The sequence below is a fragment of the Anopheles stephensi genome, chromosome 3 (genome assembly GCF_013141755.1).
Source record: "Anopheles stephensi strain Indian chromosome 3, UCI_ANSTEP_V1.0, whole genome shotgun sequence".
NCBI classification, from domain to species: domain Eukaryota; kingdom Metazoa; phylum Arthropoda; class Insecta; order Diptera; family Culicidae; genus Anopheles; species Anopheles stephensi.
This window is the reverse complement of record NC_050203.1, coordinates 70,232,162-70,247,131: the sequence shown is the minus strand read 5'-3', so window position 1 is coordinate 70,247,131 and position 14,970 is coordinate 70,232,162. Positions and strand designations below refer to the sequence as shown.

General features: G+C 43.2%; 1 protein-coding gene across 1 annotated transcript; it reads left to right on the top strand.

Moving 5' to 3' along the window:
- The first annotated feature begins 11,303 nt into the window (after window positions 1-11,303).
- Window positions 11,304-14,154, top strand: LOC118512545 (protein transport protein Sec61 subunit alpha). The gene is made up of 2 exons (XM_036057120.1): window positions 11,304-11,676; window positions 12,126-14,154. Exons 1-2 carry the CDS (start codon window positions 11,670-11,672, stop codon window positions 13,547-13,549), a joined length of 1,431 nt encoding a protein of 476 aa, XP_035913013.1. The 5' UTR covers window positions 11,304-11,669; the 3' UTR covers window positions 13,550-14,154.
- The last annotated feature ends 816 nt before the right edge of the window (window positions 14,155-14,970 follow it).

Here is a 14,970-nt window from a genome sequence, read left to right as displayed (position 1 = left end):
TCTCCGAAGGGGGAAAGGAAAATTGTTTCACTCAACGTTTAGCTCCGGAATCGATGGATGTACCTGTGCCCGACACGGACGCTGCCTGTTGAAAGATACACTGAATAAACACCAAAACGGATAGCAATGGTACAAGAAAACCCGCTCCAAGGAAGAAGCGGACACCGGAGCGAGCTGTAGAGATTCCTGAGTACGCCGGAAAAGACGTTCGATGCAAATTCGCTTCCGAACGTTTTCTGCCACAGAACGGCGGCAGCGACAAGATAACGGCCGAGAGCAATCGAAAGCCTGATTTCCCTGGAGTTCTTCGGTGGTTCTTTATGCTCGACCCACACCACCAGGCAAGCTTTCTTGCTGGGGCAGCATGGATGAAAGCGCCAGATAAGATCGACCACCAAAAGCACACCTTAGCGTGCTTCCTTTCCATCTTAGGGACCTACCTGACGGGGAAAATGTTTGACGAGCATCGCTCATCACATTCCAACTGGGGCGAGGTCGGGAAATAAAAGGAGAACGGGAAGACGGGAGAGACCGCTCTCGGTCTTGATTCAATCGGTGACCGATTCTATGGGTGCCACTAAGCACTGCACTCGTAATACCTTACCGCGTGGATCGTAGTTTCATCGTTCCGGTCGTACAATCAGGGTACGATGGTACGTCGGTTTTTCCGTCGTATTTGTGGGCGCTCGTGAATTTGCGACCACAAAAGGCAACGGAAACATATTTATTACAACAATAGAATGTGGAATGTGGCACAAGCCGCAAATCGTTTCACAAGCGCTGGCTTAAATGAGCAATTGAAATGATTGATTGCAAGCGATAACATTTTCCTTATATCGTGCTTGAACTCGCTACTCGATACAACGGTAGAAAAAAACATTCTTTTCACCTATAAAACTATACAACTTACTATAAAAAAATGGAAGCATAATTTAAATGCAATCAAAAATGTGATTAGAAGTTTGTGCTTGTGTGAGATTTTTTTTTCCACCTTCTGCTAGATTTTTGCAATCAGCAGCCTCCGTAGCAGGAGGACCAGGATGATATAATTGGAACGTTCGAAACATGCCCCGTTGCTTTGGCGTATCGTGAAGTAGCTTTTAAAATGCTTAATTAGCTTGTCATAACCCGGCCCGCGTCCCATTCATTGCTTAATGTACTTTTTTATCAATCTTCCCCGTTTCCACGTTTCGCCCCGGTTCGGTGTAAGGTTTCGGGGGTAATGGAAAATGGTGGGACAGAAAAAAAAGGCAAACAAACGTTCAAACCGATCCAACCAGATAACGCAACACTTGAGTGTGTGTGTAACCTGTTACCACTCGGCAGGCAGAACGGTTAAGCTCAGTTTACATGGAAGCAGCATCGGAAGGGGGCTCATTTTATTTATCTCATATTATGTCTCGATGTTAAATTATTAAATTGCATATGAAAGGATCGCAAATAAATTAAAATGTTTGCATTTAAAGCAACTGGACAAACTCGGGACGGCAATTATAAGAAAATTATTAGCTCGATTTTTTACATTCAAGAAGCTTTCAACAACCATATTTAATCGCTTGGCGCTTCTCACGTCTTGGATTTCTTGTGAAAACGTTTTGGTTTTCCCTGCTTATCTTCCTCTCCCGTTCTAACCTCCCCTTGAGCTGTTTCCCTCTCTGTGTCTGATAAAATAGGTCTAGGAAAAGTTGTATGTTTCCCTAAAAACATAAAATACAAATCAAAATATTGCTAGCAAACTAAATGGAAACCTTAACACAGTTAGTTGTCTGTTAAGTTCAAACAGTTTTTACTCTTTCTGTCGGACTGTTGCTCTACCGTTTTGTCCTTAGAAAGATTAAAACCTTATCAAACGGATGCTGCTTCGATCGACGACTGGCTCACTGTTAATATAAAAGCTGGGTAAAAGACTCGGGGCCCTGACGAAATTTGTTCTTCAATGCACGATACACGCCTTAATATATGCAATCCGCAGTACACGTTGCGAAACAGCTTCACTGAGTGCTTTCAATGTGGTCAAAAAGGGTTGAACAAAGTCGAATGAAATATTGCTTATTATTCGATTTATACCCCCTTCCCCCTTTTCTGTCCATTCATTTTGGCTTACAGGGGCTACGTACTTATTTTCGGTTACACTAGGACTGGACAATCGGGCTTAAAACACACACACGGCGTTCTCGGACAGTAGCAGGACATTGGTTCAATGATTACTTCCTACCGGGCATAGGTATTTGGAAAAAGAGGAAATATAAACATGTCGCGTTCGGTGTAAATGGTTCTTAAGCATACGAAGAGCTTGTATTCAATACTGATTAAAAAACCCGAAACAAATAAAAACCCGCCAAAGAATTATTGCCATAAAGCAAATCCTTTTTGGGCGAAAATGGTTGTTGACGTTCAACAGCACAATCTATTGAAAACGCTTAATTAGTAGCACTGGTCGAACAACGATCTTTCATTTAACGTAAATGCAAAACAAAATCATGTTTCACCATTCGTAGATAACGGAGCTTTTTCAAGCTGATTGACGAATCAAGTTCATGATGTTTCAATAGGTACTTAAATAAAGAGGCATTTTTTGTTGTTGTTAAAAGAATCCAATATTATTATCCCATTTACAAACCAAACGCAGCGAATCAAAATTACATTCCGCTGTGCGTGTAGTTAAAATTTAATTTCTCTTTGCTCTCAGTCTCTCACATTCTCAGTCTGGCATTTCTATAATTAAAGTTTCACGCAAATGGATTAAGTTAAGAATAACCATTGCTTGATAAAAGTCCTTCTGTAACATCTTTAAAGATACATCATCTGTACAACTTCATGCCACCAAACTGCAGCGTAAACAGTAAACCAGGTGCAACAAAGTAAATACAATTAATATTACGCTCTTTCTTTTGCAAACGTTCGAACGAGGCGATTAAGTTTTATGACCATTAACCACACTAACCACACACCCGGCAGAAAGTGAGATGAAAAGCTTCGAGCACCAACCGAACAGCTCAACCCGAGAGGAGGGAGTGGACCAATTTTCCCAATCCACAATCCACCGTCGGCAAACAAACGCGCAAACTAATGCAAACACTGCCCCCCCGGGGGACGGTTGTCAAGTCGGGCTTCAAACAGAATGGGTGATAAATTTACGGTGGAAATAAAATTGAAGTGAATTAATCAAATGAAGTGACCATTTATTATATACAGCCTTGCGACGCAGCACAGCGCTCGTGTCGGGCGCTTCTGGATGGACGGTGTTGTTGTTTTCAGCTTCACCGGAATTGATCAACCGAACTCGCGGGAATGGTTAATAATTTTATTAATAAACATAAATAGGTTGAATTTAATACCGTACTGCATTCTGAAGACCGTTCTGCATGCTATACAGTCTGGAAATATATTAATAATGATTCCAATGGTAAAACCCATTTAAAATTAAACATTTATTGAAAAACGAGAAATTTTTCCTCTGAAAAATGATTATAAATAATTGATTTTAACCCCGTAATATAAAATTAATATCTAAATAAAACTGTAAAATGACAGTTGAAAACGGGTAAAGGATTACACAAATTACTCAATGGGTATGTGCGGATTGCATACTTTCAGGCTGATTTGTAGTTTACGCCTTAATTCATGCAATACGCTCAACAAGAGAAGTTTGCTTTGAATTTATGATTTTATAAAGCAAATACTGATCAACTAAGCATACAAAAGCTTCTGAAAATATTTGTCATCTTTGCTTCACACTTTTTAAATGCTTTTATCACAAAGCTTTTGCATTCTACCAATGCACCATTTTCTAATGTTGCAACTGGCATTGAAATACAAATAAACTGTGCCATTTCTCTGGCCGACTGAAATTGAAAGCAATATCACTATCTGAGCAAAGCTCGGCTCTGTTGTTCATTACATATCCCAGAGTTTTTGCATCCCTCCTCCGACGCTTATCATCCCAATCGTCAGCCCCTCGATTGTAAAGTGCAATAAAAACTAAACTCACTCCTCAAGTAAGCTGCCCATTGTGCAAATGCCGTTAAAGCGTGAATTGTATCCCGTGTATCCTGTCGCTTTTTTTCTAACCCTCGTTGTGCTTGCTCCCCCTTCTTCTCCTGCCCCGAAATGAAGCATGCTTCGCACACCACACACACACACACACAGCGCGAAGGGTTTTACCAGCAACTTCCTCCGTCTAGCTGTCACCGTCGGGGTTGGCTTGCGCTCTGTGTTGTGCAGGTGTTGTTTACCAAGGAGCCCGTAAATAATACACCAAACAAACGGTGTACGGATTTTGTTGAGGAAAAACTGTTGCTGATGCTGCCACTTCCGGACAGCGCACCACTTGCCGGGTATTCGTTTCTCGTGTGTGTGTGTCTATGAGAGTGTATAGAAAGCAGAAGCATCACCATCACTAAACCGTCCGGCTAGTGTTACACGTGAGCAAAAGCAAAACCGTTAAATCGCAACTTTTTCCTTTCACCATTCAGCCAGCGCGTTGGTCACTCGGTATCTTCTCGTAACAACTTTTCGGCGGAAAACTCAACAACACACACACAACATTTCCATCCATCCACTAACTGCAACAGACAGTGCGATACAATGGCGAGTAAAAGCTTTCGCAGGCAAGCTTGTTGCTGCTGCTGTATCTATGTTCAACTGTTGATGTAGCTAATATCGCTACAGATAAATGAGCATGGTAATGAGACGTTACGGAAGCACTTTTACTTAGAATTACGCTGAGAATTGTAACGCAGCATTGTAACGCATTTTGCTATCAGTTCAATCGTTTCGATCACATTGTCTTTGGTAGCGCTGCAATAAATTCGATAGCAAATGTTCGCCGCCTAAATGTAGGCAACAGTGTAACATTTTATGATTTTGTTTTTCTTTTCAATCTTAAGAGGCGTTAATAGATCACATGAGAAGTCGCTCAGTTGGTAGGGTTGTCTTTGGAAATTGTAGATAAACCCATATTAATTGATCACTTTGTTATTAGTTTAGTAATTTTCTTCAAAGAATTGGAGCTTGGCTGAAAGTATGAACAACTGTTAGACAGGGATTATGTTAGCTTTTTGTTTGGCTAGTTCTATTCACTAGTCATCCCGTAAGTCAGTAACCCTTAAGCGATTTTGAGAATTAGATTGATATGTTTAAAAATTTCATATTGCATACTTTTAGGCGCAAAACTTAGGGCAAATTAGACGATTTTTTTCTCATTTATTGACTTCTTCCTGCTAACGCGTCTTGATCGGCGCTATCTATTAATTAGTAAGATCCATTCGTTTGGAACCCATGGCCGAGGCGCCGATCTTCACACAACAGGACTGGGGTTCAAATCCCATCTAAACCGCCCCTCCCCCCTCGTTCATAGGGCTGACTACTTTAATACGCCTACGAGACGGCACGCTCGAAGTTGCAGTGCCAAGGAAGAAGACGATTAGTATGAGTCTATTTTACGAGAATTTTCAACGAGTATTGCATACTTTTGGGCGCACCTTTAAGACACATCTCACCGATTCATCCTCTGATTGTTTTTAAGTTAACAAAATTTAACCTTGTTTATACATCAATGTACAAAAACTACCCATTAATCTAACAGTTCCATGCAATTTTTAACATCTTTTAGCTACGATAAATAAATAACAGCATTTTAAAAAAATCCCAAAAAATCGAAGTAAAAAATAAATCTCTTTCGCCTCGCTTATGCTCAAAAGTTTACTCTCAAATGTTCGTTTTAAACCAAAAATAAAATAAACTTCACCACTTTTTGCTGCATCCTTTTTTGACGAAATAAATCTTTCCCATCGCACGGAACGGAATCTGTTGCTCGTATAAAACTTTTGCCACTTGTTTCACCTTAGAAAGCGTAAGCTCTCTTTCCCCAGTCTACTCGTTCCGTGTCCCACGCCGTTGTCCTACCCCTTCGGGACGAATAAACGCCAACCAATCTGATCGCAGCGCACACGCTAACTAAACGCCGGTGAAATGTTACGCAAATAATGGTGCAGACTTGGTGAGGCGCGCGGCACAGTAACGAACAACCATTCCCGGACAAAGTAGGCGAGGGGTGAGTGAGCGATGTTTGCGCAGTTTTTTTGTTGTGTTTTAATGTCAACTGCATAGTTTCATTTGCTTTATGCAGCTAGCTGCATACCTGAATAGCACCTCGCAGCAGGGAAGCCTCACAGAATGGTCCCGGATGACTCCCGAAACAATTGCATACGCTTCTCTCGGCACAGCGTTGCTAGCCATTTTTTGTGCGACACTGACCTTCAGCATTTTTATAGCGTTTGTGCACATTCGCTGTCGCCGATTTTAATGCTGCAATTTTCAGAAAAAAAAAGTTAAGCCCAATCTAAACAACGCTATAAAAACTATTAAACTATGCCCCACCAAAAACAAAACGCAAACTTCAAATGGTGAAAGCATTAATCAAATTTCCCTAAATTGTTGCACTTGACGGCACGAAGCATTGACCAAATGAAATCAAATCAAATATACATTCGAATCGGCCCGCTCCCGCTGGGCAACATTTCAATTGCAATGACAGAATGTAAAAAGAAAGAAAACAAACAAAAAGTATCACAGTATAACATATAAAAACAACATAACATCACTCCGTCCTCTGCCCGGAGTCCGGCACGTGCCGCTCCCTACGAGTCTACTTGTGGCAATCTGTCCCTAGAAAAAGGGGGCTCCAGGGTAACATCGATTAAAATCCGAGATTTGATTAATATAAATGTTCTCCCCCTTGATTGATTGCGCCGTGGAGGGTAGGCAATAATACTCTGTACGCTCACACGGCGTGCGCACCCACTGTCGGTCAGTTCATCAATTTAATGCATTGCGAACACGAGCGGCAGTGCAAATATAGGCTATATGAATATGGTTTTACTCGTCGGGGTTTGTAGTGGCGTTGCAGCACAGCTACGGGTGTAAAAGTAAAATCAAAGCTAAACCATTTAGAATGATTGTGAAACGAAGTGCAAAAATAAACTTCAAACGAGAGAGAGAGAGAGTGAGGGAGAGCTGCGAGTAGGCTTACGAACACCTGAAGGTATGCAATCCCTTTTGTTCCTACAGTTGTTGGGCTAGATATGTTGGCATCGGCTACTTGATCAGTTTCCCTACAAATATGATGAAGATGTCAAATAGACATTGCATACCTTTAGGCGTACAAGTCTCATCCTGAGACTGAGCAGTTCTTCAAACACATTATATTAAACGTACTTGCTTTTAAAAGGGAATTAAGAAACATTCCTCAACTTCACCCAATACTGCATACTTTCTTAAGCTTAAGGATTACTTTAAAAAACAACTGCGCCCTGTTCGCCATTTTGCTACATTGCGTTAGAAAAGAAAAACCACATCAAACGTAAGGCTTTACGTGAAAAATGATAATTTAAGACCGAGTCTCGTTTGATTAATGATAATGCTGCATTGTGCTTGTGGCGGAAGACTACACAACCACACAAAAAGCATTAAACCGTCTTATTCTTCACTCAAATGCAAAAGCATTTTGGTTTTACTTTTTTCTCTCCCTACAATTGGAGGACAAAAAAAACAACTGAAAAATCCACCCGCTTCACAATAAGCTTTCGTCACGTAAAGCGCGTACTCATGCACCGCACTGAAAAAAAACGCAGCTTCGATCTCGTCCACTTTCTTCGCAGGTTACTTGCCAAAGCAAGATCGAAATCTCGTTTCACCCTCACTGTTCACCCAGCATCGACCAGCTGCTAGAGCTGGCTTGCAAGAACGGTAACGGTAAAAAATCATAAACGGATGAACGGACACAGTCCGGCTGTCCGTTCACCACCGGACACATCAGTTTATGCATGAAATTATCATATCGTTAGCGAAACGGACCGCAATTGTGCTGCTGTGGTCAGTTCACCGCACCGGTTCGGTTATTCCATCCACCCATCTTTGACTCTCGCTGTGACTAGCCTCACGCCCTCCCACTCCTCCTTCCCCCCCCCACCCCCTACACTGTTCATGTTTAAATGATGATGCTGTTGTACCTACACCTTATGTAGTACCCTGGATGTTCGGACGGACTCGATCATGGTACACGTGTACGATTTGTCCCAGAACGAGGAACTGCGCCCGGCGAGTCGATAAATAGCAGGCGTAACATCAAAACAACAATAACACGGGGCAAAAAAGGAAGAAATCTGTATTCTAACGCACGTACACACAGTGACGGTGGGTGTGATAACGTTTGGGGAGGGGTTCTTTTTTGTGGATCGCACATGGAATAATGAATCCTCCCGGGGTAGCAACGGGTTTCACGAAGGTCGCACGCAGATAGAAGGTTTGTTGGACGGGGCTTACTCTTATAGGGTTCCGTGGTGGGTTTTTCCATGTTTTTTTAGTATTTTAAGAGAGACATTACTAAATTTAAAATGTTTCCATAACTCGAGGTAGCTTTCTCTCAAAAAATTATAGCTGAAAGGACTCTGAAATGTTTCAGCCTGAAAGTATGCAATAGTGTGACACGGCACATCAGTTCTCAACAGAGTCTTGCTCACTTGTATTTCTTCGTTTTTGCTGTTCTTCTTAACTTTTGTATCATTAGAAATCCTAAAAAAAATTCAAAAATATAAAAATAAAACATATAAAATATAAAATACACAAATATTCATTATCGCACAGGTACACATGATCCAAACATATGAAATGACTTTTGCGCCCGATGTGAAGTAATGACATGACGATTTTCCTTCATGCTTGATTGAAAATGCATGATTCTGTAGCAAATGATTGTACCGTTACGTGTGTCACAGTCAAGATATTCGATAAAATTGCAAGTGACATGTGCCAACAGGTATCTGATTATGATTCGTTGATCATTGTAAACCATTTTTCTATGCTTCTGATAAGCTCGGACCCATGATGATGGTTCATCATCAAACACCTTGACGATCATCTTAAAAACGCTCTTTCCTACGGCTTCCGAAGCTTGCCAAATGTTAATACAACATTATTTTATACACTTATTTGGCCAAACAAAATCCTGTAGTGCAGCAAATTTAAGGATAATATGCAGTTTTATAACCAAATTCTAAGCTAAACATTATTGCCACTTTACGAGAGCATGCTGTACATTGCATATCTTTAGGCGTTAGCAAGTTGATTTAAGGCAACATTATGATTTGATTTTTTATTCTATTTTTTCACACAATTTTGATTACAATACTCACACAATTTACTACCTTTATCGCTTTGTTTGGTATACATTTTTTACACACGCAGAATACCGTAGTCTGACGTTAAATCCCACTGAAACAAATCACTTCCCCAAGCAAGTGCTTCGTACACACACAGAAACTATTTATGCGCATACATTGCCCAGAAAATCATTCTCGCACGTGCCTCCATGCCACCTTTACATCTTTATTTCCCTCCTGTTTTCCCTACTCTTTTTTTCTTCTCCAAACGACTTTTCCACTTCAATTGCTCATTGCCGTACCGTTCTACCGGTAGAATGTGATATGTGCCTATCTAAGTCACTACTGATCCTTCTCCTGACCTTTACAAGGTACGTCACAAAACCACCGCACTGCTTTCCATGTGTAATGCATTGTGTTTCTCGCGTGCCCTCTTTCCCTGTACACGTGCTGCTGGCGGTGCGGCACATTTTTATACCATGATGATTTAATTTCATTATAATTTTATGGTAATGATAACAGAATAAATTGTTGTACCTTCCGACCGACTGCGGGTACATACGGTACGGGAAGGCCGAAATGAAAATGAAATGGCCGACAGTAAATGGCCCATTCACGACGTGTTGTTGTTGGCGAGGTCTCCTAACGCGGGATGATAACAGCCGATGATCAAGGCGTGTAACCGTTTACTCGCCTTTGGCTTCCAATCCAAACTAAAAGATGAAACGGTGAATGTGGACAAAAAAATGCACAATCACTTCAAGTGGTCGCAATGAGATGCACACCGCCAAGAGGTACGGATCCTTGCGAACGATGATGATGTGGCTGGCTGTGAAACGGTTCGGCTCACGGCAAATTGTTTGTTGATTGTGCTCCCTGGCTCTTCCCGAGCTTTACCGCATTTGTATACATCTACATTTCAAACAGCCTTACTGAGCTGCGAATAGTTGTTCCAGTGCTTTAGTGGCGCACGCTACACTACCGCAGGCTATCCCACGCCGTAAGTTGCAACTGAATCTTTTACTGACGGCGGTTAATGTGTTCGCGTTTTTATGTGCAACAAAGAAAGTGTTGAGAGAAAAACATGGGCTCACCTTTCCGGGGGTGGAGGAAAGCCGAAAAGCCGGAAGATGAGCTCGGCTACGAGTGTGGTCAGCTTGAACGAGGTGGTTCGGATGAAGTTAGCAGGCAACAATGATTATGCTAATCAACGGGCACTGTACAGTGAGAAGCCATTATCGTTCTGTTTATGTCCCTTTTTTGTTGGTTGTATGAGTATTTCAAGGAAGTAACAGTGGTATGAGCTGTAGAAAGATGTCATTTATGTAAGTGTATTACTTCCTTTAATTCGTCACTGAAAGCGTTGGCTGGAGACGCCTTAAATTATACAGTAGTTTATGTTAAAATTGCTTTTAAATCCTTTTTTATAAGGGTAAAATCATGCAAAAAAACCTATTTTTCTAATAAATACCCCATATACACTAGAAAAGTTGACTTTATAGCCTACAGTTCAATAATATGTGTCTCAGCGACAACTCTGTTCTATCCGAATCTGGAGTAATTTGAAACACTTCGAAGAGTACTAATTGTAAGGTTAAATTTCTTTTTAAGTCTCGTTACATTACATTGAGTCCTTTCCTAACTGTTAATAATAAAAAATAATAAAAAGTATCGATAATGAAGAAGTTTAGCGGAAAACCCTCGGTCAACTCTGCTGATGAGAAAAAAAGAAGCCAGAAATGATGATAGTTTTGCTCAAATAAGGATTTCGTTTTTATACTGCTACATGCTAAGTGTAATAATTTCAAACTTGAATAAATTAAATTATATTTGGGCTATCAGCAAATCAGCAAGCAAGTTCACTCAATGTTTATGTTTGTAATTTACATACCTCAATGTTTTTTCCCCTTAAATTTGTTATCAAAACAGCTTTTCTAACTCATTATGCTGATTTTTCCCCGAAATTAACGTTCCAATTGAATCAATTCTGAGAGTTTTAACGTTTCACATGCAGATGTCGCTAGCATCGCACCCTATATTTAACCCCTGCTGGTATGCAATACGCGATACAAACATAAATCCTCCGCTCAGCATAACGAGCCACGATCGCTACACGCTAAGGTATCACCGCACTGTCAAATCGTACCTGTCGTCCGACTCTACACACCTCGCACACGAAAAGTGACACCCAGCCTGACAGATCTCCGCTTCGTGGCTGCCAACAAATCAACGAACGAAGCGAAAGGAGGTGGTGTTTCGGCAGAGTTGTGTGGTTCGCGTTGGATATTTTATTTGCCGACCGCAAGACCAGCACAGCGAAGGTGTGCTGTGGTTGTCCAGCTAGCCTAGCTCGACAAAACACGTAACGAAAACAGTTTATTTACCGCTGGAAAGTACAACGAAACGCAACACAGAACCGTGCAGGCGAGCCTTGTGCCGAAACCGTGTGCGTGCGCGAGTTTTTGATTTGTGAAAAAAGCCCACCAATTCCCATCGACCTGCATCGCCATGGGAAGTAAGTATCGTGTCGGTTGCCAGTGAAGAATTTTCCGTTTTCCGAACTCGCCACAACACGTTGGCCGTGGTAGTGTAACGAAGAAGAGCGCGTGCATCGAATAATCCCCGCCGTGATAAATCCGTGACAATTTTCACGGCTTTCCCCGGTTTTTTACTTGCCATCTCGCTCGGTGCACGGCGTGATTCGCCGGAGGGTGGGTTCGTGCCATCTCTTTCCCTCGCCGACACAACGTGCAACGGTGGCTGGTGTTGTGTACACGTAGACAGGCAAAAGCTCCAAGTTGGAACTTTCGCCTCCAACGGAACACCGACACTCGGTGCGAGTCGGAATTTGTTCCACTTCCAGCCCACCGTTGTGCCCTCATTTATTTGCCATTCCTTTTTCGCAAATTAAATTTGGAATGTTTTTTTAACCGCAAAAAAAACCCCTTTTCATTCTTTTTGCAGTAAAATTCCTGGAAATAATTAAACCGTTCTGCGGCATACTGCCGGAGATCGCGAAACCCGAACGAAAGATCCAGTTCCGCGAGAAGGTACTATGGACGGCGATCACCCTGTTCATCTTCCTGGTGTGCTGCCAGATCCCGCTGTTCGGTATTATGAGCTCCGACTCGGCCGATCCGTTCTACTGGATACGTGTCATTCTCGCGTCGAACCGTGGCACACTGATGGAGCTCGGCATTTCCCCGATCGTGACGTCCGGTTTGATTATGCAGCTGCTGGCCGGTGCGAAAATCATCGAGGTCGGTGATACGCCCAAGGACCGGGCCCTGTTTAACGGTGCGCAGAAGCTGTTCGGCATGGTGATCACCATCGGGCAGGCGATCGTGTACGTGATGACGGGCATGTACGGTGATCCGGCCGAAATCGGTGCGGGCGTGTGTTTGCTCATCATCATCCAGCTGTTTGTGGCCGGTTTGATTGTGCTGCTGCTCGACGAGCTGCTCCAGAAGGGATACGGACTGGGCAGCGGCATTTCGCTGTTCATTGCCACGAACATTTGCGAAACGATCGTGTGGAAGGCGTTCTCGCCCGCCACCGTCAATACGGGCCGTGGAACCGAGTTCGAGGGTGCCGTCATTGCGTTGTTCCATCTGCTGGCCACGCGCCAGGATAAGGTGCGAGCACTGCGCGAAGCGTTCTACCGCCAGAACCTGCCGAACCTGATGAACCTGCTCGCGACGGTGCTCGTGTTTGCGGTGGTCATATACTTCCAGGGCTTCCGCGTCGATCTACCGATCAAGTCGGCCCGGTACCGTGGCCAGTACAGTAGCTACCCGATCAAGCTGTTCTACACGTCCAACATTCCGATCATTCTGCAGTCGGCCCTCGTGTCCAATCTGTACGTTATCTCGCAGATGTTGGCCGTTAAGTTCCACGGCAACTTCCTAATCAACTTGCTCGGCGTGTGGGCCGATGTGGGCGGCGGTGGTCCGGCTCGCTCGTACCCGATCGGAGGGCTTTGCTACTACCTGTCGCCACCGGAATCGCTAGGCCACATTGTGGCCGATCCGATCCACGCCGTGCTGTACATTGTGTTTATGCTCGGATCGTGCGCATTCTTCTCCAAGACGTGGATCGATGTGTCGGGCAGCTCGGCAAAGGATGTGGCCAAGCAGCTGAAGGAACAGCAGATGGTGATGCGTGGCCATCGGGAGAACTCGATGATTCACGAGCTGAACCGCTACATCCCGACGGCGGCCGCGTTCGGTGGACTGTGCATCGGCGCTCTGTCGGTGTTGGCCGATTTTATGGGTGCGATCGGTTCCGGAACCGGTATTCTGCTGGCCGTCACCATCATCTACCAGTACTTCGAAATCTTCGTCAAGGAGCAGTCCGAGATGGGTGGTATGGGCACGTTACTGTTTTAGAAAGGGTGCTTCCATCCTTCCATCCATCCTCCTTACATCTTCCTTACTTCCCCCGTCCCACCCTCCCCCTTTTTTTCGATTATGTTCCACAGTTTTCTTGTTTTTTGTTGTGACCTTACACATCCCCCCCTCACAAAATCCCTTCCCTCCTACCTGTTTCCTTCCACGGGACAACCATTAATTTAAGCTTATAATTCTCCTTTAGCGGTTTAGCGTTTAAGTGAGAGGCAGGTTTAACTAACAATACTGCTCTGGCGTGGCCAAACGTGGCGTACAGTACAAGACGACACGGCCAGAGTGAGAGAAACGAGAGCGTCGACTGAGCGAGGGTGTACTAGATTGATAAATGATAATAAGAAGAAAAAAAACAGAAGTGCGAAGAAGAAGACGAAGAAAAACGTACGTGTGCGTGTGTGAATATAATGGGTTTTTTTTTTCTTCTGTGAATCACATTCGTTTCCCCCGCTGTGTGTGTCGGTTTTTGTGTTGGTCCAAAAACAAACGAAACAAAAAAAAAACAAATGACACGAAAGAGCGAAACGAAAACATACCTGAAAAGTTTAAATAAATCTTTCATTCACACAATACTCACATGAAACGGTTAAGTAAAAGGGCGCAGCTTTTCTTATAAAGAAAGCGATAGTTCATACAAACAAAACGGAAATCATGTTCCATTCATCAATTTAAGCGATCTTCATTCGGGGTTTTTCTTTTCTCCTGTTGTGTCACACCGAACTACTACTAGCAAGCAATTCGTGCAGGCTGCAGGGACAGGGACATAGACAAAAATAGATAATTATTATTCAGCGACACACGAGACTCGCACTACTCTCTGCTTGGGTGTGTATGGGGTTCAAGGAATAGTTTTGCTTTTTCGTTTTCGTTCACGGTACAAGGGTGGAACGAAAATAGAGGAACACTAGCGAGACGGAGCGCGGATTCTTGATGATGAAACGCGGGAAGTGGGCAGCGCGAGAGAGAGTTTGTGTTTTTCCATGTAGAGGCAAAGCGTTGGAGATGCTGTGTAATCATGTCGACCTCATACTTTTTCACCTTGACTTGTATAAAGTCGCTATATAAAGATTTTTTTTCAGTACAGAATAAACAGACAAGAAGAAAAAGAAACATACACAAAAACATCTTGGTTTATGGTCCGTACCTGAAAGAAAAAGGGAGAAGCCCCCACATCTTATCGCCCTTATCGCTCAGCATGCTGTTAAGCGCCTTGAAATATGTTTTCAGGTTGACACGAGTGACGGTTGAAATTTTAAATAATGCTGGTACTCCCATGATCACCATGTGCCTCAACGAGGAAGGAGATATCCTGTCGGACGAGCGAGAGGTGATCGACAGACACCTGAACGGAGCAGATGCAGGAGACGATGAAGCGTCCTGTGCCGGGAGCACCAGATCCAACCGTC